The sequence below is a fragment of the Chamaea fasciata genome, unplaced genomic scaffold (genome assembly GCF_029207755.1).
Source record: "Chamaea fasciata isolate MVZ Bird 193981 ecotype frontalis unplaced genomic scaffold, bChaFas1.0.hap1 SCAF_24, whole genome shotgun sequence".
NCBI lineage: Eukaryota > Metazoa > Chordata > Aves > Passeriformes > Sylviidae > Chamaea > Chamaea fasciata.
In genome coordinates, this window is record NW_027094109.1 from 2,617,104 (window position 1) to 2,644,844 (window position 27,741).

The following is a 27,741-nucleotide window of genomic DNA, read 5'->3' on the forward strand; positions in this document are numbered from 1 at the left end:
ATGTCAATTATTAGCGTGTTTAGTAAATTACCTAGTAAATTGGCCCTTAAAATTTCCAACTGCGTGTCCTCTCTTGCACTCCAAGCCTGCAGCTGAGTTGTTTACACTCTTTCAGCGGGGAAGATGGATCAGCTATGTCTCAGCTTCTGGATGTCTTGCAGAGAGGAGCCTGAGCTGATCCTGCACGCTGTGCCGGGCTGGGAGGCGGAGGGAGGGCCGTGCCCACAAGTGCAGGAACCCTCACCTTGGCCCAGCTTAAAGCTGAAAGAGCCGTGACGGGGAAGGCAGGACCCCAGGAATCTGTGTCCTTGCCATCCACGGGGTCCCAGCAGGTTCAGTGCTGTTTGTGTGTGACAGCATCTCCCGTGGTTCTCCTGATTGCCTTCCCTCTGTGCGCTTGTTCTTGGCGAGGGCTGTGCCTGGTGTGGCGCAGAACCGCTGGCACCGGGGGATGAGCTTGTCCTGCTTTTCTCGCAACAGCAGGCTGAGGGAGAGGCTGGCAAAAGAGAAAGGCAGGTATCTGTGTGATGGGGAGGGAGAAGGATGCTCTGCAGGCTGAATGAGATGAGTGAAACAGTGCTGGGGAGACTTTGCCATGGTCTACTTGCTCCCTAAGCTGATCTGGGGGATTTATCTCCCTCAAAATCTGTGATTAAATTGCTGGGAGATCACTGTGGATGAGCCTTAGGGATGCTTCTCAGCAAGGGCAACCCTCACCAGGAAGGCTGGTCCCGTGTGCTTTTGGGCTATATCTGCTCAGGGTCTGCCTTGGGACCTACCTTTGGGGTTGGGACAGCATCGAGAAGACCTGGCTTTGGTTGGGACTGATTCCAGGCCAGATCCCCTTCCTCCCCCGTTTTGCTAGGTGGGGTGTGCATGGTCTGTTTTCCATTGCAAGGCGCATTTTCCTTTCTGTGCATTCCCACCTCTCCTTTTGCCTTTTCATGTGTTCTGGAAAGGTCAGCCCATATCTGGAACATGCTTTAAATTTGCACAGAGAGCCAGGGGCAGGAGGAGAGGGGAGCATCGTGCTGCTGCAGCTCCAGCCCTCTCAGAGGGAGGTTTGCTGCTTATTTCACTACTTTTATGGATGGATGGGATGCAGGACTGCGTGAAAACCCACCTGCAACCTGAGGAAACCACCTTTTCTTAGCAGAAGTCCCCCAAAGCACAGAGTGGTGGTGTTGTAACCCCAATGGCTGTGGTGATGCGCTGTCCCCCCTCCAGCCTCAGCTCTTGGGGTGCATCAGCCTCGTCCTTCCTCTGTCCCCGGGGTGATCCTCACCTCCTGCAGCCCGCTGCTGTCAGCCGAGCCGAGCCCCCCCTGCTCCGTGTCCCGCTGTGCCGGCAGCGCGTGTCCGCCCGCTCCCCTTGCCGCCGCATCCCGCATCCTGCATCCCTCGCACTTTTCCCGTGGCCCGGCGCCGTGCCCCCTCCTTGTCTCCACGTCAGGCCCTTACCTTGCCTGTCAGGCGCTGCCTCCTCTCGCCGGGACCTGATGCTGCTTCATTTCTGTTTTAATTTTGCTGCGGTTTCGCGACAGCCACTGCGGGGTCAGGAGTTACAGAAAGGTTACTGGTGAGTGATGGGTATTGACATCCTTAACAGCGCCCTGACCCCATCAGTCTCGCTCTGTTCTTCTTTTTTCCTTACACTTGCCCTGGTTTTTTTTTTTTTTTTCTTTTAAATTGGCCTCTTTCATGCATAAAGCTGCTTCATCACATTTTTACCCAAAGCCACAGCCGGCCAGGCAGGAAGGGAAGGGCTGATTTGCCCTGGCTGGCATTGAGGGAAGCTTTCATCCTCTTATTTTCCTATCCCAGAAACCTAATGTGCTGCTTTTTGCCCCCCTTTTGCCATTTCATCTTTCCAAATGCCCACCTGGACTGTCGTGCTTGTGCCTGGGACTGTTGTGGGGGCTCACACAAACAACCAGCTCACCTTGTGCAGGGCCAGGCTGCGTGTTGGAGGCTCAGCAGCAGGAACGAGCTCATCCCTGCTCCTTTCCCGCAGCCTGCCTCCTGGTCTGATGGGTTCCATGTGCAAACAGCTGGGAGAGCTTGTCCAGAGATGTGCACCAGGCTGTAAAACCCCAGCGCAGCAATTCAGGTGCAGCCTGAGAAGCCCAGAAGGAGTTGGCAGTGGGGATATGACAGAATTTCTACTCAGAAATTGAAAAAAAACCCTCAAAAAACAAAAAAAGAAGCCTGATTTAATTTGTTTTGATGAAAGAGAGTAGCTTTAGAAGACCCTGGCACAGAGTGCCCAGAGAAGGTGCAGCTGCCCCATCCCCGGAAGTGTCCAAGGCCAGGTTGGACGGGGCTTGGAGCACCCTGGGGTAGTGGAAGGTGTCCTTGTTCATGGCAGGGAATGGAATGGGATGACCTTGAAAATCCCTCCCATCCCAAGCCATTCTGGGATTCTGGGATTGTGCATATCCCAGTGTTTCCCCCCAGCTGAGGTTCATGGCATCCCCTCCTTGCTGCACCTCATAAACCCCAGCCTGGCAGCCCATCACTGCTTCATCTGGCCAGACATAAACCTTCACACAGGCTGTTTGGAAATACGGCACAGCTCATTTTAAACGTGTCTTATCTCCCCGCTGAGGAGCTGCTGTGGCTTAGCAAGGCTGGGTTTGCCTCCCTCCGCATCTCCCATCCCAGTGCTCTCCTTCCCTCCATCCCATGACAAGCTGCCGTGACGTTATCAGATGCTTCAGCACTAAAACTCCTGGCACGCAAACTTCTATTTTTTTCTTTCTTTTTTTTTTCTTTCTTTCTTTCTTTTTTTTTTTTTTTTGTTGCATCCATAAAACTGGCTGGGAAAACTGCTGAAGCAGTAACCCTGCTCCGTTTTAAAGGCAGCTGCAAATCAGCCCCACTCCCCGGTGCAGCACTGAGCTGGTTTTATGAGCCCTAATTAAACAGGATCTGCCCTGTGGTCCAGCTTCCACCCAGCCTATCTGAGAGATGGGATTTAATGGCTGGGGTTATGGATCTGTGTCCGTGGGCTTCGGTTCCCCTGAAAATGAACTGCAATAGGGTGGTGAACGGATTAAGGTGAACGGAAACAGCCCGTGCAAAGCTGTATATCAGGTGTGTATTTTGTCTTAGCTGAAAAATGCGGGCTGGGGACTGAGTCGACCTGTTTGAGGGTTGGACAAGGAACAATCTAGCACTGCTTTGTGATGCTGAAAAATGGGAATGGGCATTAAATGCAGGAAATACTCACTGCTGAGGGAGCGCCAGGGCTGTCGACACGCCTGGGTTGTGCCTGTGGAATACCAGGGCAGAGCAGGGGTTTGGTTGCTTCAGGCTGGCTTGGGCCAAGAGCCTCCTCAGGATGGGATGGCACGGGCTGTCCCTTTCCTTGTTTTCCTGTGGAAATCTTTTCAAGGTTTGTATCTCCTGACATTTCTTTGTGGTGGCATCTCTACAGGAGGAGCCTCACGGTCCTGCTGCGGCAGGAGGAGGGAAGTGCTGGCACCCGGCACTTGACAGTTTATTTGAACCCTTGAGTCTTTCCAAGAAAGCAATTTCTTTGATATTTCTCCTGGCATTTGAAGAGGGGAAAAGGTATTTCCCACAAACACTCACTAGTTTTAGCCTTCCCTTCCCCGAAATGATGATTTCTGTCTTTGTGAAAGTCGGCTGCATCTTGCAACCCATAAACACGGTGAGGAGGAGACTTTGCAGTGCAGGAACTCTGTAGTGCTGTCCATAAGGATATTGGAATTTTTCATGGCACAAGGGGATCCTTCCAGACAATTCTGTGCACCCAACACTGGGCTTCCACAACCGTGTCATCCACAAGCAACAGTGAAATATCAGCAGCATCATGGCTGGGCTTAAATCTTTACTGAATCTCCATTTTTCTTTCTTTAAATGCTTACAGAATAAATGGAATTTATAATCAGAAACCATAAAATCCCTGATTTATGATTCATCTTGATGACAATATTTAATAACTCGTGTATATTTTATTACATCTTTTTAATGCCCTGTTGTGGAATTTTACTTAGGCATTTCGCCCTCTATATCAACCTGTCTCAGCACAGATGGGCTGACTTTTTTGCCTCGGGCTGGCGACGGAGCCAAACGTGCTCGGGGCTGGGCTCTTCCCAGGACTGCCATCAGTCTGTCCAAGCAGGCACAGAAAGCAGAGCTGGACATCCAGCCGTACTCCAGCTTCTTCCAAGAGCTGCTGCTCACATTTCAGATCTGATGTTTTTCCCTGCCTGGGCAGCTCTTTTCCAACATCCCCAGCCAAGTCTCGGTGCAGGTGGGGGAGAGACATTCAACTGTAGGGCCTCTCTTCCCTCCTCAAGGACTTTTTGCTTGGAAACGTGGAGCTATTTAGGTTATTGCTCAAGTGTGTTCTCCTCTGGAGAGCTCTCCCTGCCTTTCTGGGACCATTAGTGAAAATTAGCTGCTGCATCCCATCATCCCCCAGCCTGCTGCACCCAGGGAACCGATCCTCCCACGGGGAGGGGATGCTCACAAGCACCAGAGCTGCGTTCTGGCTTGGCTGGAAAGCAGCAGCTCCCTGCAGCCCTCCCTCCCAGCTGGCTTTTAGAACTAGAGCTGGAATGCAGGGAAATGAGGGATGGGCAACAGCTTGGGATGGATGTCTCCTGTGGTTTGGATGCAAGAGGGCTTCACATGCAGCCTGTTTTGGATGTTAAACCCGTCCCAGCACAGGGACAGTTGTATCTAGAGCTAGTCCTGGAGGGGCTGCAGGCTTGGGGCTACATCAGCCTGGTTTTAACCTGTTTTTTCAGCAAGTGAGCTGGGATTGTGTGGAAACATCCATTTTCCTCCAGCTGAGCGTGGTTTGGTGGTTTGGTTTTGTTGCTCCTCAGGAAGGATGATGCCCCAGCACTACACTGTGAGAACTGGTAGTGGTCAGAACATGGATTCTCAGGCTCCAGGCAGTGCCTTGAACCCTGTGGGAAAGGCAAGGACAAAACTCAGTCCGGCCTGGGAAATCATAAGGAGGAACCCAAAACAATCCCTGTAGACATCCTCCTCCTGACACCTGGTGTTTTTCCAACTTGTTTACTGGTAGAGATGTTTACATGAAGGTGGTGCCCTAAAGGATCAATCCTATTCATTGTACCCAAACACTGTATAAAGAATCTGCCTTTCAATTAACTTAGCTATGATGCCTCTGAAGAGATCAGAGTCCTAGGTGTGGTTACATGAGCCCTCCTGAATCGTCACGATAATCATAACGATACACCGGTGCTCGAGCAAGCCGGGCGAGGGGATGGGGCTGCAGGAATAGCTGGAGCACACGGGGCTGGGGCTGGCAGGCGCCCCAGGAGCTCGTTGGGAGCGTCTGCGCAGCGCTGACAGTCGCTGCCCATCCACCCGGCGCTCCCGCCCGCTGCCATCGCCTGGCTGCTCCCGCCTGGCAGGAGCCGGCCGGCCGAGCAGCCGGGTGGGGAGGAGGAAACGGGGCGAGACGGCGGCACAGCCTCCCCCGGGCTGCCCGCAGCCATCCGCACGGACGGATATATATATATATATATATATTTTTTTTTTTTTTCCCGGGCACCCAACAGCAGAAGGACATGGAGCTGCTGGACAGAGTCCAGAGGAAGTCATGGAGATGCTCCCAGGGCTGGAGCCCCTCTGCTCTGAAGCCAGGCTGGGAGAGCTGGGGGTGCTCACCTGGAGAGGAGAAGGCTCCAAGGAGAGCTCAGAGCCCCTGCCAGGGCCTAAAGGGGCTCCAGGAGAGCTGGAGGAGACTTTGGACAAGGGCTTGGAGTGACAGGACAAGAGAGGATGTATTCCCACTGCCAGAGGGCAGGGCTGGATGGGGTACTGGGGAGAAATTCCTCCCTGGGAGGGTGGGGATGCCCTGGCACAGGTTACCCAGAGCAGCTGTGGGTGCCCCTGGATCCCTGGTAGTGTCCAAGGCCAGGCTGGACAGGACTTGCAGCACCCTGGGGTAGTGGAAGGTGTCCCTGCCCAGGGCAGAGGTTTGAAATGGGATGAGCTTTAAACTCCCTCCCATCCCAAACCATTCTGGATTTCTGTGATACCTGGGGTTCAGCATTTTTTTGGGTTGCACTTTTTGGTTGGTTGTTTTATTTTGGAGCTTCGGCGAGGTGACCCTGTACTGTCCCTCCAACAAGGAGCACAGCAACCACTTGGCTCTTGCCTGGAGAAGACAGAAAAACCAAATACCTGAATTCCATGCACTGTTACGCACCCAGCAGTCTGTTGGTCCTGGGTGCTGACGGTTCCTTTTGAAATGAACAGAAAAATTCAGTCTCCTTCACAATGTTTTGACAGTTTTTTGGGTTTTCTTGTTGGTTGTTTTTTTGTGGGGCTCAAACTGTTTTGCAAAGAACTCTCAGGGCTGGATGAAATGTTTGTGCTGGGAAATCAGCCATCTTCAAAAGGGCTCCTGCTCCCTTGCAAAACATTTGCAGAGTTTTCATCTGCGCGTTTTGGCTCCTCTGATACCAGGCAGGAATCATCCTGGGAATTGTCTTCCCGATGGTTATTCTGCTGTCTCTTCTAGGAAATAGAAAAAGGTAGAAATGAGGATAACTTCAGCCAACCAACAGCAAGAAAACATCCTCTGTGCTGCAGGTTGGGCTTGGATGGTTTTGGTCTAAACAAGGTCATTGATCCCGAACAAAAGCCTGCCTGATGTGAGCTGAATGGCTGAGATCTCAGATCACAGGGACTTGGAGGAACTTTTGCCCTCCTTGAGTGCCCCCAATTGCCTTTACTGGCTGCATGTCACTGTTCAAAATTTATTTATTTCCTTGTTGAACACCATAACCAAAGAGGATTTTGTAGAATCAAAGAATCACGGAATGGTTTGGGTGGGAAGTGACCTTAAAGCTCATCTCACTCCAGTCTCTGGCACAGGTATGGGCTCCTTCCATTGGGGCAGGTTCCTCCAATCCTCATCCAACCTGGCCTTGAACAATTCCAGCCATGAGGCAGCCACAGCTTCTGTGGGCAACAGAGAATTTGAAGCTGCTGCACTGGCTGGGATGAGCAGGATGATCCCTGTGCATATTTGAGGAAAAAAAAAAAAGTCATTGTCAGGATAAAACTCCTTCCCTGGAAGGTGGAGGTGGCTTCTCAGAGCAGGCACATCACAAGGTTGGGCTGTGCCATTCCAGCCCTAAATTAAAGTCTAGCAAAAGAGAAGAAGCCTCCTGATGTCACCAGGGGACACGAAAAGGAGGACACTCACCCGTCAGGTTGAGAAGCAAGAAAAAGAAGAAAACTTTATTTTGAAATTCTGACTTATATAGTGTTTGGAATTTGTTCAGGGATTGGGGGACAAGGTTAACACCTCTCTGACCCCACTGGTTAACCTGGAAGTCCATCAATTTGTCCTTCCCCCTGGAAGGAATATATTATTTACAAAATATCAGTCTTTGTTTTTGTTACAAGCTTGAGAAAGCTCCAGTAGAAAATGCAAACATCAGAAGGCTGAAAAATCCGGGCAACATCCTGAGGAGGTGGGAAGGGACCACAGTCCCTAAAGATCTTCTGGGCAATGTTGGAAATGAAGAAAGGGAATTATTCCTGCTCTCCAAAAGTGGTAGGACAAGGAGCAGTGGCTTGGAGCTTTGGAAGGGGAAGTTTTTCTGCCTGGCTGTTAAGAGAGTGCCCCCCAGTTGGGAGGGAAGGGGGAGAGCCCCCAGGGAGGGAGCGCTGGCGCCGGCCACAGCGCAGAGACAGGACGTTAATGGAGGCGATGAAGGGAAGGATCTTTAGACAACACAAGAGGTCAACCTGTTGACCCGAGCCAGCTCTCTCCTGGCCCAACAATCTGTACGGTGCCATGATAAATTCCACTTGCCTGACTTTACTGCAGGCGCTTTATCGCTCGACTTAATGGCTGGGAAATGTCTTCACTTGACTGCTCCATTCAGACGAGAGGGCTGTCTGTGATCCTCGGGCTTAAGCAACAATTCACTGCCTGCGAAGGGATGATGCCTTTTTATTATCTTCCCTCTCAGAGCCTGGACTCGAGGTCCTGGCTCCTCTTTGCCTCTGATTTTTCCCTTTGTGACCTCGCTCCATCCCCGCTGCCTTGCAGATTCTCACAAGCTGCCTTTGGGAGAGCGTGTTTGTGGTTTCCATCCTCCGAGTTCTGGTTTGGCAATGGTTCTATTCATTCGGAGATGGGTGGGTGGTGAGGGGCTCCCCAAGGGTGTTGTGACTCCCTTGGATTCCAGCCTGGAGAGTAGGAGTCAGGTGTGGAGGAGGATGCTGGCAGCAGATGTGTGTGGTGCTACCAGCCCTCCTGTTTTTATTGCAGGTCTCAGTGGTCTCATCAGAGTTTATGGCGTTTTTTTAATGTTGCTGGCACCGTGCAATTGCAGAGGAATCCAGGCTTTGGTTGAGCAGCAGCTTTGAGATGCTGGGGTTGCACAAAAACCATGAAAATATGTCTGGAATCTAGCAGCTCATAAAACCAGCTCGTCTTTATTATGACTGCTTTTATTTTAGAGGTCAAAATGAAGGCTGGGGGGGCGGGTCTAATTTGGAGCAGTGGAGGTATGGAGGTGCTCCCAACGGGAATTTTGAAGGAGTCCAGTGCTGTGCTCTGCTGGGTGTGGTGATGGAGGGGTGGCCTGTGCTGCAGGGAGCTTGGACTCATTCCTGGAGGGAGCCAGCCGTGCTGGAAGCTTTGATTTAAGGAAGTGAGGGGGAGATGATGTTTGAGGCAGAGCCGAGGCTGTGGATGTGTCCCTGGGCTGGGCCGAGCAGTGTCTGGGAATGACGCCGCAGGCTGGGGGCGAGTGGGTGCTGGCAGAGTCCTTCCAGCTGCCCCCAGGCTGTGCTCCCCATGGAGCCTTCACCTTTCCCTGGGTAAACACCGAAGGAAGGAATGTGTGTCCCTTTCTGGAGGCTGTTGGGGTAAATTGTGAGCATGCGACGGGAGCGGCAGAAGAACTGTCGCCATCAGCGGCTCCTGGTTAATCTGATCCGAAGATTCCTGCTGTGGCCGTGGCTGGAGCTGTCCCTGCTCTCCCTGCCAGTGCAAATGGAAATGTGCAGGCTCCTGATGCCTCTGTCTGGATGGAGGGAGACAAGGGAGGTCGATGAAAGAGGGATTTTCCTGTCTCCACCTGTGCTTTTGCATCTGCATCTTTTTTTGCTTTGCTCCGTTTGCCCATTCCCAAATGCACCTCAGGACATGGGGAGGAGGGATGGAGAAACACACCTTTGGAATCCTGACTGTGAATCATGGAATGGTTTGGGTTGGAGGGGACCTGAAACTCACCTAATCCAATCTCCTGCGGTGACCAGAGACATCTTCAACTAGACCAGATTGGTCAGAGCCCATTGGTCTTCCATCAGTGTACATTTCTGCACAGAAAGTGCCTTTATTGCAAAATTCTTGGGATAATTTTATTTTTTTGTCCAGAGAAACTGATTTTCCATTGGACAAATCTAAATCAAGGTGATTGCCCGGACGGAGCTCAGTAGTTTTGTTGTCTGATGGCCAAGCCAGGAATTGTTCCTGCTGGCCAGGGAGACCTGCTGGGAGGCAGTGGGAAGCACCAAACCCCAAAACCTCAAAGCCTAAAACCCACTGGAAAGCAACTTGCCATGCTGTGTCTCATCTGCAGGACACAGACGACACTACCAGGAGCTGGGAGCTAGCTGGAATGTCCTTGCATTAGGTGAACAGAGATGAAAAAGAATCTATTCCATGAAAATTTTACTTTTAGTAAATTTCTGCTGAGACAGGGAAGTTAGAGGATATTTTCTTTTTTATTTAAACATATATATATATATATACATGCACATATATATTTGACTTTCAGCAGCTTTCCATTTCCTAGTCAGCTCTCTGCACGATGCCATTTCTGCAGGCACCAGATGACTTCTTTCCCCCTCAGGAAATTTTCTAATATCAATTTAATTTTGACTCTCACAGCTGCATCTATCCCGCGGGGAGCCCACTCTACGGCCTTGCCAAGGAAGTGTTTCCTCTTAGCTGCAAGTTCATTTTCCAGCTTTAAAACATCATTCAGTCATTCCTAACGAAAGGTATAATCAACTTTCAGGCTTCATGGCTTAGCTGAGCCCCTAATGGAGATGGGGATCATTCCTGTAAGATCATTCCGACAATGGCTCGGCCCTTATTTCCCATGGCAGCTGTGCTGGCACCTTGCAAGGGATGGATTTCAGTGGATGAAACTGCTCCCAGGGGGATTAGAGCCAGTCCACGTGGATGCAACTCCGTGAGTTGCTCCCTTGGGATGCATCCTGGCATCCCGCAGGGATTTGCTCCTTCTCTGTCGTTGTGGCTCCACAAATCCTGCGTGGCTTCTGCAGGAGCAGATGATAAAGAATTTAGTCCAGCTTGAGTTAAAACAAAGAAAAAGAAGGAAGAAACAAACCCAAACGGCAAAAACCCCCAGCAAAAACACAGTTTGTGTCCCATCTGATTGTATTTCCATGCCCACGTCTGCTCTGCATAAATGTTTTGGGAGCACCCAAAGGGGAATTGTCTTCATTTTCCATGCCGTGCTGTGCAACAGGAAGTGTTGGGGTTATTCCAGACTTTGCTGAATTCCACCATGGATACAGTTCCGTACATCCCCTCCTGTGCCCGCCTGCTGTGGAAATATGAATGCAAACAGCACCAGGAAAACAGGATCAGGTGGAAGGAGGGAGCAGTAGGAGACCTGTGAGGAACATCAGGGCTGGGCTGGGCTGCCTTGGGAATGCAGTAGTGTTAAATAAGGTCATGGAGCACTGGAGCTCCAAATGGGACCCCATGGAGCAGGGTGGGATTTTGTCCCTTGGATGTTTCCCCAGCCTTGTGGAACAGGAACCCTGTGCTGGTCTGGGGGGAGGCAAGCCCTGGAAATCATGGAATAGGATGGAATGGAATAGAAAGAAAGGAGAGGAGAGGAGAGGAGAGGAGAGGAGAGGAGAGGAGAGGAGAGGAGAGGAGAGGAGAGGAGAGGAGAGGAGAGGAGAGGAGAGGAGAGGAGAGGAGAGGAGAGGAGAGGAGAGGAGAGGAGAGGAGAGGAGAGGAGAGGAGAGGAGAGGAGAGGAGAGGAGAGGAGAGGAGAGGAGAGGAGAGGAGAGGAGAGGAGAGGAGAGGAGATGGAACCAAACAGAATTGGAATAGAAGAAAGAATAGAATAGAATAGAATAGAATAGAATAGAATAGAATAGGAGACAATAGAAGACAATGGAACGGAATAACTGAGGTTGGAAAAGCCCTGTAAGATCACTGAGTCCACCCATTTCCCCTGTGCTGTCACACCCACCACTCAACCAGCTTTACACAGCTTTTAAATTCCTCCAGGGATGGGATTCCACCAGTGCCCTGCTGCCAGAAAAAAATACCCTGGGGACCCAGGGACACTCAGATGTGTCACAGGGCAGAGGAAGAGCTGTAGGGATGAACCCACCCCTCAGCCAGGGCTGGGTGCTCTCCCTGCAATGGGCTCTTAGGTTTCCCCCTCCCTGTTCAACCCTGAAGTAGCTTATGAAGCATCGAAGTGACAGAAATTGGGAAATAAGCAAAACCTCCAAGTCCTTCATCTCTCTCCCCAGAGGAAAAACCCAAACAGATGAGCCAACAGAAATTTTTAATTGAAATGTTTGGGTACAAATTACCTGACAATCCAAACAGAGGAGTTTGGAACCAGCGCTCGAGCTTCTCGTTCAGAAAATATTGAAGCGTCGCGACCTGACACTTTCAGAACTCCCCATAAAGCTTCGGAAGTGAAAAATTAATCCGGAGTAACCTCTTTCTCTGCTTTCCAAAAGCTGATTGGCTTTTGATGGATGCTTTTACCTCCTCAATAGATCCCAAGCAGCCGAGCCTGGCACTTCCTGTTGCGTGGTGTGAATCCCTGGAGCATCAGAGGCTGGGAATGCGCATGGGGCTGCCCTGGGTGTGAGCGACTGCTCTGGGTACCTGGAGCATTTCCATTCTTACCTCCCATCCTTTTGCTGTGCCTGTCAGTCCACGTCCATCATTCCTTCTTGCAGCAGTCAGGTGTCTGTTGCTGCCGCCTTTTATCCCTCTGAATCTACCTCATGGGATTAGGCATGGAACAGAGAGTTGTAGCATATAATAGCAGGGCTGTAATTACCTGACGAATACGGTGTAATTACACCGTGGTAAAGCTTTTGGATAACCTCACCACCTCCCACTTGTCCCTATAACTGGAATTTCACTACATTTCAGCTCTTAACATTACCTCCACCTCCAAAAATTGTGGCTTTGGCTTCCAGGTCACCATGGAAGGGTATTTTTAACATTCAGTGGCACCACTGATTTTGCACTTACGCTTTAATTAATTTGCAGCCATGGAGCCTTGGAGTTGTAGGAGTAGAGTGAAAATTGCAGGTGTGGGAAGCGGAGTTGTGGTGCAATCACACGGCAATTGCTGGACAATCACACCCCTCAAGCTCAGCATAAAGCCACACTGAAGTTTTGGTGGGGGTCTGTTGGCACGGGTTTGGATGAGCAGAGGGATCTGAGCTGCTGCAGACCCCTCTGTGCAGGTGCAGACAGGTTGGACTTCTCACTCTCTGCAACTCCCTGACAGGAGGGTGCAGCCCTGTGGGGGTCAGCCTCTTCTCCCAGGGAACAAGGGACAGGACAAGAGGACACGGCCTCAAGCTGTGCCGGAGAGGTTCAGGTTGGACATCAGGTGGAATTTCTCCATGGAAAAGGTTGTCGAGCACTGGAAGGGGCGGCCCAGGGAGGTTTGGAGTCCCCATCCCTGGAGGTGTCCAAGGAACACCTGGATGTGGCCCTCAGTGCTCTGGGCTGGGTAACAAGGTGGGGATTAGTCACAGATTGGATTTGATGACCTTGGAGGGTTTTTCCAACCTTAATCATTCTGGGACTCTCTGAATTCTCTGATTCTCCTTCAGTTAGCAAGCTGTGGAACAGCATTTTCCCTGATCCATCCTGCTTGCAGCTTCGAGTCCCTCAGCCCAGCCTGGGTGTGACCTGGTGGCATCACTCAGCAAACTCCATCTTGATGAGTGACCCAAAGCTAATTACCACCCTCCTTGCACATTTCCATCCCCCTGACTCCATTAAAACCAGCCCAGCCATTTCCCTGCCTTTTGGAGCTGTTAGTTGGGATGCACAGACAACAAGCACTGCGACATAATGGATTTTTATTATTATTAGGCTCCCAGTGCCTGTTTCCCTGTCAGTGTGACAGGGCTAATGAAATGTCCCCACTGCTCATGGGGCTTGGGAGGACAATTTGGGCGGATCTCCACAGCATTTGGAAGAGGTGGAACGCTGGTTGTTATTTATTACAGATCTGGTTTACTTAGCCCTGGGTTTATTGAGTCTGTCTCCCACTTGCAAATGCCGACCACAGCTCCCAGCGCTGCTCCCAGTGCCAGGGATCCTTCCTGGTGCCTCTGAGCTGCCAGCTGGACTTGTTGTGGACTCCAGCTCAGGCCAGTGGGCCAGGTTCATCCCTGGTGTACCATCATTGACTTTAATTAAGCTGCCCCAGGGAGGAATTTGGCCCGCTCTGTCTGTGAGCTGTGCGCTGATGCCAGGCAAAAGGCACAGCGGGTGCCAGCCAGGGCTGTGACAGCCCCATTTCAGCGTGGGACAAAATTCCTGCACCTCTGTCTGCTGTGTGACACCAGCATCCACTGATGGGCAGGGAAAAGGGAATCCAACAGTACATTCCTTACAGGACTTCACGTCTCATGGGATTCCAGATTTCATCTCCCTGTCTTGTTGCCTGACTGCCTGGAGGTAGACAGGGAGAAAAAAAGGGGGGAAAATGGGCAGTGGATCCTTAAGTAATGGAGATCTGAGTCAATGCTGAAGAGCTGCTGCTCTCAGACCCTCTGGACCCGACCCAATTTGCTCCTTACGTGCTTGTAACTGGCATCAGAACACGTGTGTAGAAGCAAACCTTTGTTTCCTGGTGGCAAAGTTTACACCTGGTTTACTCAGGATGCTGGGTAGCACCGCCCCAGCATTGCCGGGGTGGGTGACAGTCACTCCTGCAGCATCAATCACCTCAGTCACCCCCCGGGGCAGCGCTGGACCCTGCCCGTATCCAATGTCCTCTTCCATCGCCTCCCGCACACTGCCCCGAGGCGGCCGCTTCCCGGGGAGAGAATTCACTTGCCTGGTTCAAAGCAGAGGCAGAGTTTCTGTGCTGGCAGATCTGGGGCAGAATTTTAAGTGTGTCTGAATTTCCTCCCGCTCCATCTGAAGTGAGGCACATCCAAGGATGCAGCCCTCGGCTTTCATCCCCCTCACCGCAGGCATTGTGAGCTGTTCTCCTCTGAATCCGCTCACCCGGCTTCGCGTTTCCTGGGGTGTTTTAGAGAGCGGCTCTGGCTTTCTGAATGCAGGGGCACTCTGAAAAAAATACATGTCGTTAACTCTAAATGCAACAGACCCGTGGCTTTTAGCGCATCCCCTCACCTCAGTCTGCTGGGGTGCGGTGGGATGGGGTTGGCTCTGTGGTGGAAAGAGATGGATGGTGTGATGCGATGAGGTGAGGGCAATAATGGGATTGAGATGGGTGCTGTGATGGGACAAGGTGGGTGTTATGATGGGACAAGATGGGTGCTGCGATGGGATGAGGTGGGCATTGGGATACGATGAGGTGTTGCCATGATGGGATGAGGTGGGTGCTGTGATGGGATGAGGTGAGAGCAATAATGGGACGAGGTGGGTGGCATGATGGGGTGAGGTGGGTGTTGTTGCGATGTGTTTTGAGGATGAGGTGGAGCTGCTGGGTGCACAGGGATTTATCTGTGGCTCACACAGCCCGAGATTTGCATCTCCCACCATCTCTGCCCTCCTGTCATTCCCAGCCCTTCTCCTCCCCAGGGGCTGTGAGGCCCTTTTGTCCCCGTGGCTGCACATCTCGGGTTATCTCAGGACGCGGGGTGCAGGGAGCAGCAGGTTTGATGACAGCAGGGACACGCATGGAAAAGCTGTGGTGCAAACAGTTGGAAACTGATAACTAGCAGTGATGCCTTTGCCAGGAGGGGGAAAAAAAAAGACTGTAAATTTGCTTTGTTTTGATATTCAAATACTCCTTTCCGTGTATGTGCTAATGGGTACGCTGGTGTTATGGCATTATTAGAACAAAATATTCAGATGATTCCTAACAGAATTTGTGTTTCACAAGCTACGTGGAAATGTTGGCTTGGAAACTGGAGCGGTGTTAGGAGACTGCTTCTCCCAGGGGGTAATAACTGTCCTGAGCTGCTCTGCAGGGCTGGGGCTTGGAGTGTGGGATCTGGGTGAATTCTCCCAGGAATCCCTGCTAGACAATGTTCCCCTCCCCAGTATGAAAGGAGCACCCTAAATACAGACCAGGAGCAGCCTCAGCCCCTCCTGTCCTTGATCCCTCTTCCTCACATGCCTCCCAGCTTTGTGGGATGTCAAAGGCTGTTTTGAAAGGACAGCTCTGCTTCTGCTGTGTAATGGCAGAGCTGAACCTGGGTCAGCATCCCCAAGATCCCCTCCAGCTCTGTCGGCTCCGTGCCTGGATTCCTTGGCTGAGGCCAGGCTGAGGCTCTTAGTTCTTCGTTCCCACTGAAATGAGCAGCAAATCAATGCAGGCCTAATAAACGATGATTGGGAATTGCTAATAGGAGTGTGGGAGGGCAGCCCTGCCTCCCAGAGCCAAGATGAGTATGGATTTTCTTGTGCCAGGGACTGTGAATGCTTCTGAACTCCCCAGGGAGCCTTGGATGCTCACCCTCTCCCTTCACCCTCATCATTCTCCCGCCGCCTTAGAAAGGAACCTGGCAGAGAAAATTAGCTGGGATAATTAGCTGGAGGTGGCAGGGAGGGCTCAGCCTGGGTGGGATGGAGTGAGCTGGGACAGGGTGCGTGGTGGGGGCAAGGAGCAAGGAGTCAGGGGCAGGGTTAGACTGGATATTGGGAGGAAATTCCTAACTGTGGGTGTGGTGAGGCCTTTCCACAGGTTTCCTAGAGAAGCTGTGGCTGTCCCTTCCCTGGAGGTGTCCGAGCCCAGGTTGGACAGGGCTTGGAGCACCCTGGGATAGTGGAAGGTGCTCATGGTGGGAGGTCTCTTCCAACCCAAACCATTCTGGGATTCTGTGATAAGATCATCTGCCCTGGTCAGAGTTTGGTCCCCATCCCACAGCTCCTGTGCAGGGGCAGGAAGGGGAGAAACGAGGTCAGAGATTGGGAACGTTCTTGGAAAGGTTCTCACTTAGTGCCTTATTGCTGGGCTTCAGCTCCAGCTCCTGGTAGCTGCTCTCTCCAGCTTGCCTTATTTATGGACTCACATCTCCCCTACTCTTTTCCCTCCAGCAGGCACGGTCCCAGCACCCCACAGGCTCCCCATCACCAACAGATCAGCACCAATGAACTCCCTGCTCTGCTCTGCATTCGGCAGCCAAACCCCTCCTGCCCTTCACATTGGTGCTGCTGGGGGATGATGTATGAAATCCAAGTCGGTTTGATTCATACGAGTTGTGTTCACCTTGCAGAACAGGCTGTCACCAAAAATAATAAAGCTCCTTGTTTTAATGCCTGGAGAGGCTGTTGGACGAGCGGCAGGACAGGTTTAGATCCTCTTCCAAGGAAAAGGACGCTTTTGAGAAAGACGGATTGCAAGCCACGGGATGGCTGCACAACCGGTAAATAATAATTAGGGCCATGTCTGGAGGCTGCACAGGGAGCAGGGACCTGTCAGGCTTCCTGTGACACTGCTGCTCCGGGCAGGACAATTCCTGACCCACGGCCTGTAAGGTCTAAATGACGTTGCCAGGAGCAGGGGGTTGGCAGCACGGGGTGAAGTGACTTGTCCCTTGTCACCCAGGAGAGAGGTGGCACAGCCCTGGGTGCTGCAGCTGCTGGTTCGTGCAGGGATGGAGACCAGGGCGGCTGCAGTTCATCATCCCTTACGTCCACAGGCCTCTGCCAGGAGAGGCAAAGCCCTGCTGGGCAACTCTTTACCCCCTGATTTATAGTTCATCCCTTGAATTTTTCTCACGCCACAGCGCAGCCCTTCCCTGAGCTCACGCTGCTTCCAGGAGGTATTTTCTGTGGAGCAAATGCACCAGCACAGTATCCAGTGAGGTTGAATCCTCATCTCTCTCCTCTTTGCTTGGCATCAGACCTGCCTGGTGCCCCCAGCACAGCCCCTTGGTCCTTCTCCCTTTGGATGCTCTGCTGTCTCCTGCCTCGGGATGTGATGCCCAAAGCCCCGTCCTCCTCCACGTCCTGGAGCAGCCCACACGTGCACACGGCATTGAGGCAAAAAAAGTGTTAATGGGGGGAAAAGTTAACCACGTTTATTGAACTGAGAAAAAGGTTGTTTTTATATCCCTTTATTGGAATATAAAGACAGCTTTTATAACCTTTTAAAGGGGCATAAAAGCAGCTCGGAGACCAGAAACCTTGCTCCAGTGGAAGGCAGGGAAAGGGGATGGGGAAAGAGGAAGGGAAAGGGGAGGAGAAAGGGAAAGAGGAAAGAAAAGAAGGGAAGAGAACATCTGCCATGTTCTGAGCTCAGGAGTAGCTGGAGGCACTGGCTGGAGCTCCTGAGACCCCAGGTCCGGGGTGGTTATGGTGTCACCTCTCTCGGGGAGGTTTGCAGCCCTCACTGGTGCTCACAGCCCTGGGCTGGGACAATGTTCCTCCCCTCTGCCAGTGCAGAGCCATCCCGGGAGGGGATGGTGTTGGACTTTATGAACTCACCTCTTTCCTTTCTTTTTTCTCCCCAGTCTTCTGTGAATAAATACTGCTTTGGCTTGGTTCCTCCTGAGGGAGGTGGGAACATGTAAAGGTCTGGCCTTGAGGCTGGAAGGGAAGTTTGCTCTGTGGCTGCTCCAGTCCCTCCTGTCACACCCAGCCTCTCTGGTGGCACTTTGAGGCTTCTGGGCGGACCAGCTTCCAACCTCAGTGGCCCGGAAAGCATTGGTTAATTTGGGATCTGGGGCTGGCACACTCATGGGTGGGATATCCTCTGTCCCCTGATGCTGTCTGTATTTTGGGATGAGCACAGGGCTGTGCTGCAATCCCTCTCCTCCATGGCACAGGATTCGCTGCCTCCCAGCCCATCCAAATCAGCAGCTCCAGCTGCTGGCCTGGATGTGGTTGAGAGCAGCATCTTCAAATCCAGGAGGAAGCTCCTTCCACCTCTCCCAGAGCTCCTGGACAGCGCTCTGCAAGCATTTGGCGTTGCAGGTGGTTGGAGCCCAGCCTCCTCCTGCTGGCACACGCCTCCCAGGACAGAGCTGGATTTTCTCCATCCAGTGGGCGAGATGTGCCTTTTTCTTTGCCTTGTTCCCTCAGCAGTGGCTGTGACACGACATTAAGAGAGGAGAGTGACCTTTCCACCGGTCTCCAGCTCCGGGAAGGGGAGGGCTGAGCCCTGCCTGCAGCACGGCACCGCTGGAATGCGGATAGGTCACGGGGCTCCCTTATCCCCACGCCATCTCCCAAATCATCAGCTTCCCCAGATAATGTTATAGGGCTGCAAAGAGGACGGGAACAGGAGCAGCTGCTTCTAATTTCCCTTCATGGGGAGGGAGGCGATGCTGAGAGCACCCCGCATTCTCGGCACATATTTTTCATCATTATAGGCAGAAATGCCAGAGCTCTGACAGATATTAATGCAGTTCACACCGGGAGAAAATCTTCTTTCCATCAGGCTCCATATGCAGCACGAGGGCAGTGCCATTTGCAGCCCTAGGGAGGATATGTTTGAAAGGTGATGTGTTTTTTACCTGGGAAGTTTTATTCCCAGACAAAGTTCTGTTTGGAGAAAGGGCACCTGAACCCATCCCACTGGGGGCTCTGGGGTCACTCTTCGTGGACCTGGGTGGAGATGCATTTGCAGCAGTGCTGGGAATTAATCTGGATTTTGGTGTAAATTCTCCTCTGCTGGCTCTCTCATGCCTGTGTGTCACCACGGGGGTGTCATTGTCCTATGGAGCAGTTTTGTCACCTGGACTTCCATCCTACCCTGACCCACAATGGTCCTGTGAGGTTTTCAGACTCATCCCACAGGGAACTGCACCTCCTTGCACCCCTCAGCCTCCTTTTATTTGCTTATCCCACTAAATATTCATCAGTAACATTTAAGACAAAGGAAAGAGATAATTACAAGGGGAGAGTTTTTTTGCAGTATTAAAGGTTAACAGAATTCTTGGCATTTGTGCCTTGTCGATCTCCATGTAATTATGCTCATTTCCCAGAATTCAGAGGCGACTGTGCCTGTTAACGCTCAAAGATGGTACCCCGGGAATTAAATTTATGAGATCATTTCTCAAAATCTTCAGATTCAAACCAAGTATCTTGCTTAATGGCATGACTATTATTAATATTATTCTTGGATGCGGAGAGCTGTGAGGGTCAGAGGACCAGTGGCAAAACTCAAATTGATACAGGCAGGCAGCAGCGAGCCTGGACTTTTTTTTCCCAAGGAATGTACTTGAGCAATTTGGTGACTTCAGGGAAGCAGACTGGCAGAAGATGGGCGCTGCAAAGGTGCTGGTTTGAGGTTGAAATGGGAAAAAGCCGATTTTTGGCAGCAGCTGGTGGGGGCTCAGAAAGGAAAGCTTGGCTTGGAGGTGACTGATGCCAGTCTGGAGGCAGGTGCAGGCTATAGGGAGATCAGAGGCTCCAGGAGAGGCTGAATCCAAGGATGCTTTCACCCAGCAGAGCTGAGCACACTCAGTGCTTTTTTAGGGGCTCTGCTCTCAGTGTTTGCTTTTTGCTGCATGTGGTCATCTAAGCTATGTGCTCCTTCCCTGCTGTCTGCTTCCCCTGGTGTTGTGGGGACTGAGCAGTTTTCTGTTCAGAAAGGGTTTGGGGGGAAACTGAGCTGGAGGGGGTGAACCAGCCAGGCTTTTTGCTGCTCCCTGCAGCTGAGGATGTGTGTGATATCCAGATGGGCTGGGGAAGGCTTGGCTCAGTGTGTCTGCCTTGGGACCATCCCAGGAGAAGGCACAGCAACTCCTGGAGCTGCTTTTCCAAACAGTTATCTAGCACCGAGCCCCCAGACTGTGGGCAGAGCCTCAGAGGGGGTAGAACCTTGTGTTTTCACATTTAAAGGAGCTGTGCTGGAGCTCCCAGATATCCATGGTGAAGCCTGAGGAGTGTCTGCCGTTGCTTTTCAGCTTATTCAGCTTTTTCCCCTTTTCACTGACTGCAGGGATTGAGTCGTAGAGCTCTGGGTTAATGTCACACACTTATCAAATGCCATTAGATGGATAATGGCATGGCTTTATCCCACATCATCATTGTCCCTGGCACCTGAGCCAAAAAACAAAAATCCCACACTGTGAGATTTTTTGAGTCTGTATCAAAGAAGTCTTTTGGGGTGTTCATACAGCACTGTGACCTCACAAGGAAGCCACGAGAAACGGATTTATGTAAAATCAATATTGATTTGTACCAAGGATCAATCCCAGTTCATAATTCTCACTGTGCCAGCATGGCTTGGTAGCTCTTTGATCAGTTTTTTTAACTCTCTGCATAGATGATGGAGTCATCTATGCAGAGAGTCATAGATGTGGAGTCTGGACCTGCAGAGGTGTCACCTCATAAATGCGTGTGCCTGCCTGGGCTGCTGGACAAGCCCCGGACACTGGGGGCTGTGGGAGAAAGGGCTGATCCAAAGGGAAAAGTGAGGCCTTGAGGGCTGCTTGGCATCCTCCCGATTCTGTGTCCCAGCTGCAGCCCTGCCTGGCCTCTCTGGAATGTACAAAGAATCCCAGGATGGTTTGGGTTGGAAGGGACCTTACAGCTCACCCAGTGCCATGGGACACCTTCCGCCAGCCCAGGCTGCTCCAAGCCTTGTCCAACCTGGCCTTGGACACTGCCAGTGACGAGATCTCAAGTATCCTCAGGGTGCTGCTGTGTGTGAGGGCTGTGGGGCGTTTTGGCTTTCCTTTTCCTCCGGGGTACGCTCAGGGTGAGATGGTGCAGGGAGATCAGCCCCGTGCTGGGTTTGCAGCACCACTTTGGGACAGATCTGCAGCTTTTTCCAGGGCACCTGCTCCTCCTCCAGCCCCTTGGCTGAGGCTTTGCAGCTCAGGCCACCCTGGAAGGAGTTAATTCGTGCTTGAGAAAATTCCGAAGTCCCTGAGCACGATGAGAGCAAGCGACAAACCCGAGCCTAGCGGTTTTTTAAAGGGCAAACAAAATGTTCCTTTTTTTTTTACTGCGAGGCGCTTGGTGCAAAGTGCAGGCAGAGCAGGGCAGCGTGGCTTTAGGGGAAGGCTCCCAAAAGCACATTTTAGTTAAATTTAATAGGGTGGTTACTGTAAGTTTATCTAAACTGCAGTTAAATATTAACAGCATCTGTGGCGGGGATTAATGGGGTCTCCTGCGTTGTTTTTAAGCACGGTGAAGAGGGTGCTGGGAGTCCCCGCCTGAGAGGGATTGAGGGCCCACGAGGATGCTGCTTGCATTCCAAAACCTGCCCTAGAAACAGCCCTGAACAGGAGATTTCTCCGGCTCGGAGCGGGAATGCCTTTGGGGCGAGAAGGGCTCCGGCCAAGTAAGGCTCCCAATCATTGTTCTTTAATTGGGGCCACCGCTAACGAGGGGATAAATGAGGCAGCGAGCGGAGCTGGAGCCCGCGTCCTTTGTGGCTCCGCTGAATGGCTGCAGCAGTTATTCAGGAAAAGCTCTCCCGGAGCCGTGTGTCATTCACCTGACTAACGCCAAGGAAATTAAGCACTTTTTTTTTGTGCAACTCGGAGCTTATTGGAGAATAATGTGGTATGCGATAGCACGGCCGGCGTTATAAAGTCGTGTTTTCATTTGGAAGGAACGAGAATGTCTGGAGCATAAATTATGTTTCTGATCATATTTTGGCCATTCGAGATTAAAAATAAATTTCCACTTTGGGGCTATAGATTGCCATCTATCAACTCCCTGAAAAGGGAAAAAAAAGGAATTAAAAGGAAAATCTGGCAGTACGAATTGCCTTGCTATGACCTACTTATTGAAAGTAGTTTTTTGTTCTCCAGGAATGAAATCCATTGGTGTGGGGAGGTGTAAGGATTGTATCGATGCAGGTTTGCAGGCAGGTCTGTAGGATGGGAGGACCTTTAACATGGACCTGCAAGCAGCTGCAATAAAATAGAACATAGATCCGTGCTGGATACTTCGGAGGAAGCAGGAAAAAAAAAATGCAAGCAACGTTGTTTCCCTTGATATAGAGGAACTTGAACTGCAAATTTACATCTGATTATCGGCCTTTGGGACAACTCCGATCTGCAATTAGCTGCTTAAGGCTTGGTTTTGCGTGAAAAGCCCGAGACTGGGGCAATGTTTGCTGGGAGGGTCCTTGCAGAAGGAGTCGGGGTCCCTCGCAGCAATCCAAATGCCATCATTCCTCCCTGGGGGACATTTTTGGGATTGCTTTGCTCCCCGCTCTGCCTCTGCACCTCCTCCTCCCCAGCTATCGATAGAGACGCTCCTTTGGGAAGCAAACCCACAGGGTTTTGCTCCTTCTAACCCCTTCTCCATCCAGGTTTTCATCACCCTCCCCTCCAGCTGCCATTTCCCGGGGGGAAAATCCTTCCCCTGGCTCCGTCCTTGCCGCTGCATCACTTCCCACCGGGTCCAGCCCTTGCTGCTTGTGCTGCCCTGTTTGTGGTCTCTGCCAGGAGAGGGGGGCCTTTAGCCTTGCTGGAGAGAGGAGAGCAGCCAGATGGATACGGAGATAAAGATACACCTCCAGTGTGCCGCGCTTGGCTCCTTCTGCTTGTCTCCTGCCTGTTGCTCGCAATGAGGAGGGAAAAAAAAAAAAAAAAAAGAAAAAAAGAAAAAGACTTTCACCTAAGTAGGAAGAAAGGGAAGAAGTTGAAAGCGAGAGGCTGTTTGGTGCTCAGATGGGCTCAGCCCGCGTGCAGCAAACTCTGCTGCTGCTGTGGTCAAAACCCAGTGAAGGAAAAAAGACTCTCTCATCCCCAGAGGAGGCTACAAAGCTCTCTTTCTCTCGCTGCTGAACCTTCACAGCTGGACTCAGTTGCTGGCTCCACTGCTGCTGGAGCAACTGAATTATTTAAAGGAACCTTGATTTGGTTTTCTCTTTGCTGTTTTCCCGCGTTGTGTTTATTGTCTATAGATATTTTTATAGTCCGAAGCAATTACAGCTGTCAGAAAAGAGACGAGCTGTGACAGGCTGATTTATATGTACATTGTATGTATGCAAGAGAGGGAGGGAGACCAGGGATTCTGCCGCGCTTTAGTATGCAGGAGCATATTGGATGTAAATTCCTTGGGATTTTCAAACAATGCTGCTGATGATCTCCTAACAGTGGGCCAAATTCAGCCCTGGCGAGGGCTGGAACAGCTCTGCAGGTCACATCTGCCCCAGCCTCGCATGTTTGCAGTGCAGGGAGATGGTTTTTTTTTTTTTGTTCGTAATTTAAGATGCTCCTGGCGATCCGGGCCTGAATTCTGTGTTAAAAGGTTAACTGGCTGTGGTTATTGGAATCCCTCCGGTTTTGCTGACACAGGAGTTGGTCTCTGCCCATTCAAAGGAGCGGCCCCACAAAGAGCAAGCTCTTGTGTGCTGGTCCTGCAGGTATCCCAGCGGGGTCCCCATCCTGCCGGGGTGCCTGGATGCCGCAGCATCAGCAGGATTGGTGTGATTTATTCTTTGCTATCTTGTACACCCCGGTGCAATGACACAACCCTGGAGAGAGGATTTTCCCCTGCCTCTCACGGTCTCTCCTTATGCAGCGCGGTTTCAGAGACCCCTCCCATGCAATTTGTGGCCCCAAAGGATCCGCTGATTGCAGCATTTCCCCCCCTCCCCTGCCAGTTCTGACAGCCGAGTTCACTGCAGGGATTGAAGTCCTTCTGCCAAGAGCTGGGGAAAGCTGCCGTCTCCTCTGGGAAAACACAGGGCTCGAGGCAGCACGTCCCACCAGCGCTCAATTCAAGGAGCAGAGAACCTTCAGACAAGGAAAAAGTAGAGAGACTCGCAGAGCAATCCCCTTCTCGTGTGACCAGTCAGCATGCACAATAATACTAAAGCTTTATTTGATGGAGTGTTTCCTCTGCCCGGCACAGCTCATAATGTTTTAGAGATTAAATAGCACAGTTAGTGAATTAAGCAGTAGTTTACAGGGGATTCGGAGACTCCAGGGATTAGTAACGGGCTATGGATCCTTTCACATCTAGGTCACCAGTTTGAATCCAGCTCAGGTTGCCAGCAGCGAACTCAAAAACAACGGCAAAAACCACCCCACGCTGGTGCCGTGCAAAAGCTGCCGGGCACACGGTGGGGGAATGGAGGGAGGATTTTTGGATAAGGCAAAGCAGGGAAGTCACTGGGCACAGCAAGGGGGGAGACCTGGTTTTCCCTAAGGCTGAGCTGCGGGGGTTTGAGGGGTGCAGCACCCCAAAAGCTGTGACCTGACTGCTGCCTCCAGGACTCTCTGCTCGGAGGATGCTCCCCAGCACCTTTTCACCAGCATGGAACTGTGCCTGGAAATATTAATGTGTTTAGCCACTAGCGGAGGGAAGGAGGAATTACTCGGCATAAGCAAATGTGATATTTGTTAAATTATGAGCTGATAAAAAGTACGCGGGGACCGTGCTTGCGGCTGGGGAGGAATTTACCACTTAAGCTCACGCTGTGTCTGAGAGGTGCAGGGGACCAGGAGGACACGCTCCTGCCTCTCCTCATCATCACCTGCCTTGGGAGGGAGGAGGGGGGATATTACCCGTGCCTCAGTTTCCCCTCCTGCACAGTGACTTTGCCGCCTGGGATGGGGAAGGTGCCGAGGTAGAGGAGGGCAAAGGGGAGAGTTGTGCGGCGCTGGCTGCGGGACGCAGGTAAGCGCAGGGGGGAGAGAGGAGAAAGCAGAGGAGGAGGGGGTCTCGCCATCCCCCCGAAGAGCGCGGCGCGGCGGGGGTTAATGTGCGTGTCCTCCTGCGCATCCCGCCCCGCTGCCGCCCGCCCGCCCGCCCGCCCGTGTGCGGGGCTCGGGCCGTGCGGGAGCCGAGGCGCCGGGCAGCGCTGGAGCCGCTGCCATGACAACCCCGGGGATGCTGCCGGCCGGGGCCGGGGTGCTGCCGCCGCCCCCCCGCGCCCCCCCCGCCCGCCGCTGAGGCCAGCCAGGGGCTCCGGCAGCCTGACATCCCCGCATTCTGCATCCCGCCGTCCTCTCATCCCCATCCTGCATCCCGGCATCCTGCATCCCGCCTGGACCAGCCCCCCGGCAGCGGGGCGGGAGGAGAGGAGCTGCAGGGCATCCCGAAGGCTTTTGCCCGCTGTGCCTTCTTGCGCCTGGACACCTTTGCTAGCTCGCCTCGGGGGTGTTTTTGGGGGTTTTTACTGGTTTTTGGACTGCCCCCGCCTCGGGACAAGCGTGCGGGAGTGGGGTACAGCTGGGCCCCCCCGGCGCCTCCTCGCCCAAGTGAGCCTCGGACTGCTGCCCGAAGAACCGGCTCGCCCAGCACCTTTGCCACTTCTCCTCCTCCTCTTCCTCCTCCTCCCCCCGGCCCTCCCGTCCTCCTCCCTCGCCCGAGGACAGCGGGACTCCCTCCGATGCCGCTCGGCAGGCTCAGCGCTCGCAGCCAGCCTTGCCGGGGGCTCTCCTGATCTCCGTGGAGCTCCGCAGCGCTCGCCCCGGTGGTTTTGCTCCCCCCCATCCCTCCTCTCCACCCGCCCCTTCCCCCTTTTCGCCTTGTCGGGTGTGTTTTTTGCCTGTTGGAAAAGTCCCCGCTGCCCAGGATGGGGGTCGGTGGGTGCTTGGCCCTGCCCTGGAGGTGCCTGGTCGTCCTCTGTCTCAGGCTGCTCTTCCTTGTGCCCGCAGGAGTGCCCGTGCGCAGCGGAGATGCCACCTTCCCCAAAGCCATGGACAACGTGACAGTGCGGCAAGGGGAGAGCGCCACGCTCAGGTAGGAGCAGCTGGGCCGGGGCCTTGGGGGGGTCGGGGGGTCCTGCTTGCTTGGTGGCTTTTGGGGACGTGACTCAGTTTCCCCGCGGGGGATGCGCCGTGCCGGTTTGGCGGTGTAGGATGGTACCGGGCAGCGAGCTGAGAGATTGGAGTGCCGGGGGAATGGGTTTGGGCTCAGCCCTCCCAGTTGTCTTCGGGAAAGTTACCGGGGGTTGAAAAATAAGGGAATGTGATTCCCTTTTGGCGCCCTGCCCCACAGCGGTACGAGGCAGGGGCTCCGTTGCTGTGTCGGTAGCGTGGCTCGGGCGCTTTGGCTGCGTTCGGCGCGGATAAATCCTGCTCTGCTCCCGGAGTGCAGTGCCCGGGGTGTCTTCATCCGTGTCAGACTGCCCCAGCCCGGGGAAAGGGGGAGGTTTTGACCTCCTGGTGTGGCTTTGTGATTTTTTTTTTTTTTTTTTTTTTTAATGTCCAGACCTGCTAGAATAGGGAAGTGCAGGACGGGGCTGGCTCCGGACAGGTAGATGCTCCACTCCTTAAAAATCCCCTTGCTCCAGAGGCGAGGGGTAGCTGCTCCCTGGCAGCATTCCCTCCCTGGGAAGGGGAGAGATGGGGGCTGGGCGTTGCACCAGGGTCCTGTCCCCTGCAGCAGCAGCGATCCGAGGGGTGTTCAGGGGCTGCCGAGGAATCCATAATTTTGCTCAGCATAATTTTTGGGACATCTTATGCCCAGACACTCGTCCCTGTCCTCACAGCAGATGGGCGCAGTCATCCCAGAGGATGTTTGATAGGGACATTAAAAATCAAAAGCCAGGTTTTAATTGCAGCGCTGGGAAGCGGCGCTTGCAACTCCGGCATGCTCGGGAGGGACTTTGCTCCTCCGGAGCGTTGCATAGGTGACACCAACATCTGCGGGGACAGCTGGGTGTGTGCGGTGACACCGCACTCCTGCTCTACACCAGCCAGCAGAGAGGGGCCGAGTCAGAGCAGGAAAAACAGCCCTGGGGGGAATTTCAGCAGGAATTTTCCTGCCACTCAGTTGTTTGTAGCCGAATCTTGTGTCCCCCCACAGCCCCTGAGTGTTCCTGGGAGGGTGGGGGCTGTGTCGTGGCCGTTCCTTTGGGTTTGTCTTGCGTCATGGCACGGCTGGGCAAAGAGGCTGGAAAACGGGTGGCAGAGGGTGGAGGACAGAGTGTCTCGCTTAGGAATTGGAGCTTGGCTTAAAAAAGTAGTGGCTCCTTTTCTCTCCTGAATCGCTGTGTTCTCCCAAGTGCCAAAAATCCTACAGACCCTGCTATCAAAGAGGGAGGGGTGTGGGTTACCGGGGGTCTGGGCAGAGAAATGCACAGCGGGTGAGGGGGTGCTCTGCAAACTTCTGGGAAGAGGCTCTGGTGAGGGCCTGCCCAGGGTTTTGGGCATAGATTGGGGATCTTGATCCACACCACGGATCGAGGTGCTCTGCCCTGGCACTGGGTGGTCGCTGGTGTTGGAGGAGAACAAAGGGAAGCTTGGGTGAGTCAGCAGGAGGGATTCTTCTGTCAGGGAGGCTTCGTGGGAAGGGGGACAAATCCTGCTCCAGGGAGGTGGCTCTGGGGAGAGGGAGGAAGGACAGCAACGTGTCATCATCCCAGAGCTGCCATAGGTGCATCCCAGTAGAGCCGGGAGCTGGCCTGGTGGCAGGGGCTGTCCGTGTCCCTTGACAGGTGCCTCGTCAATACAGGTGTGCCCCAGGAGAGGAGCACACGCGCTTTGGGATGTGCAGCCTGTGTGGATGCTGGTGACATTCCTGCTGTCTTGCCCCTGGAGCAGGGATTGCTCTTGGAAATTTATGGCTTGCTGCCACCACCAGTGCTCTACTGTG

General features: G+C 52.9%; 1 protein-coding gene across 7 annotated transcripts in view; it reads left to right on the forward strand.

The window, feature by feature from the left end:
* LOC136300898 (protein CEPU-1) overlaps nt 1-27,741 on the forward strand; it is a 356,401-nt gene that overhangs the window by 193,000 nt on the left and 135,660 nt on the right. For 3 of the 7 annotated variants that reach the window (XM_066203605.1, XM_066203606.1, XM_066203609.1), the window contains exon 2: nt 25,800-25,884. In XM_066203605.1, the coding sequence (XP_066059702.1) occupies nt 25,800-25,884 (85 nt within the window). Of the gene's footprint in view, nt 1-25,317; nt 25,401-25,522; nt 25,885-27,741 lie in introns of those variants that run through there. The other 4 variants (XM_066203604.1, XM_066203607.1, XM_066203608.1 and 1 more) reach the window with 3 other exon arrangements.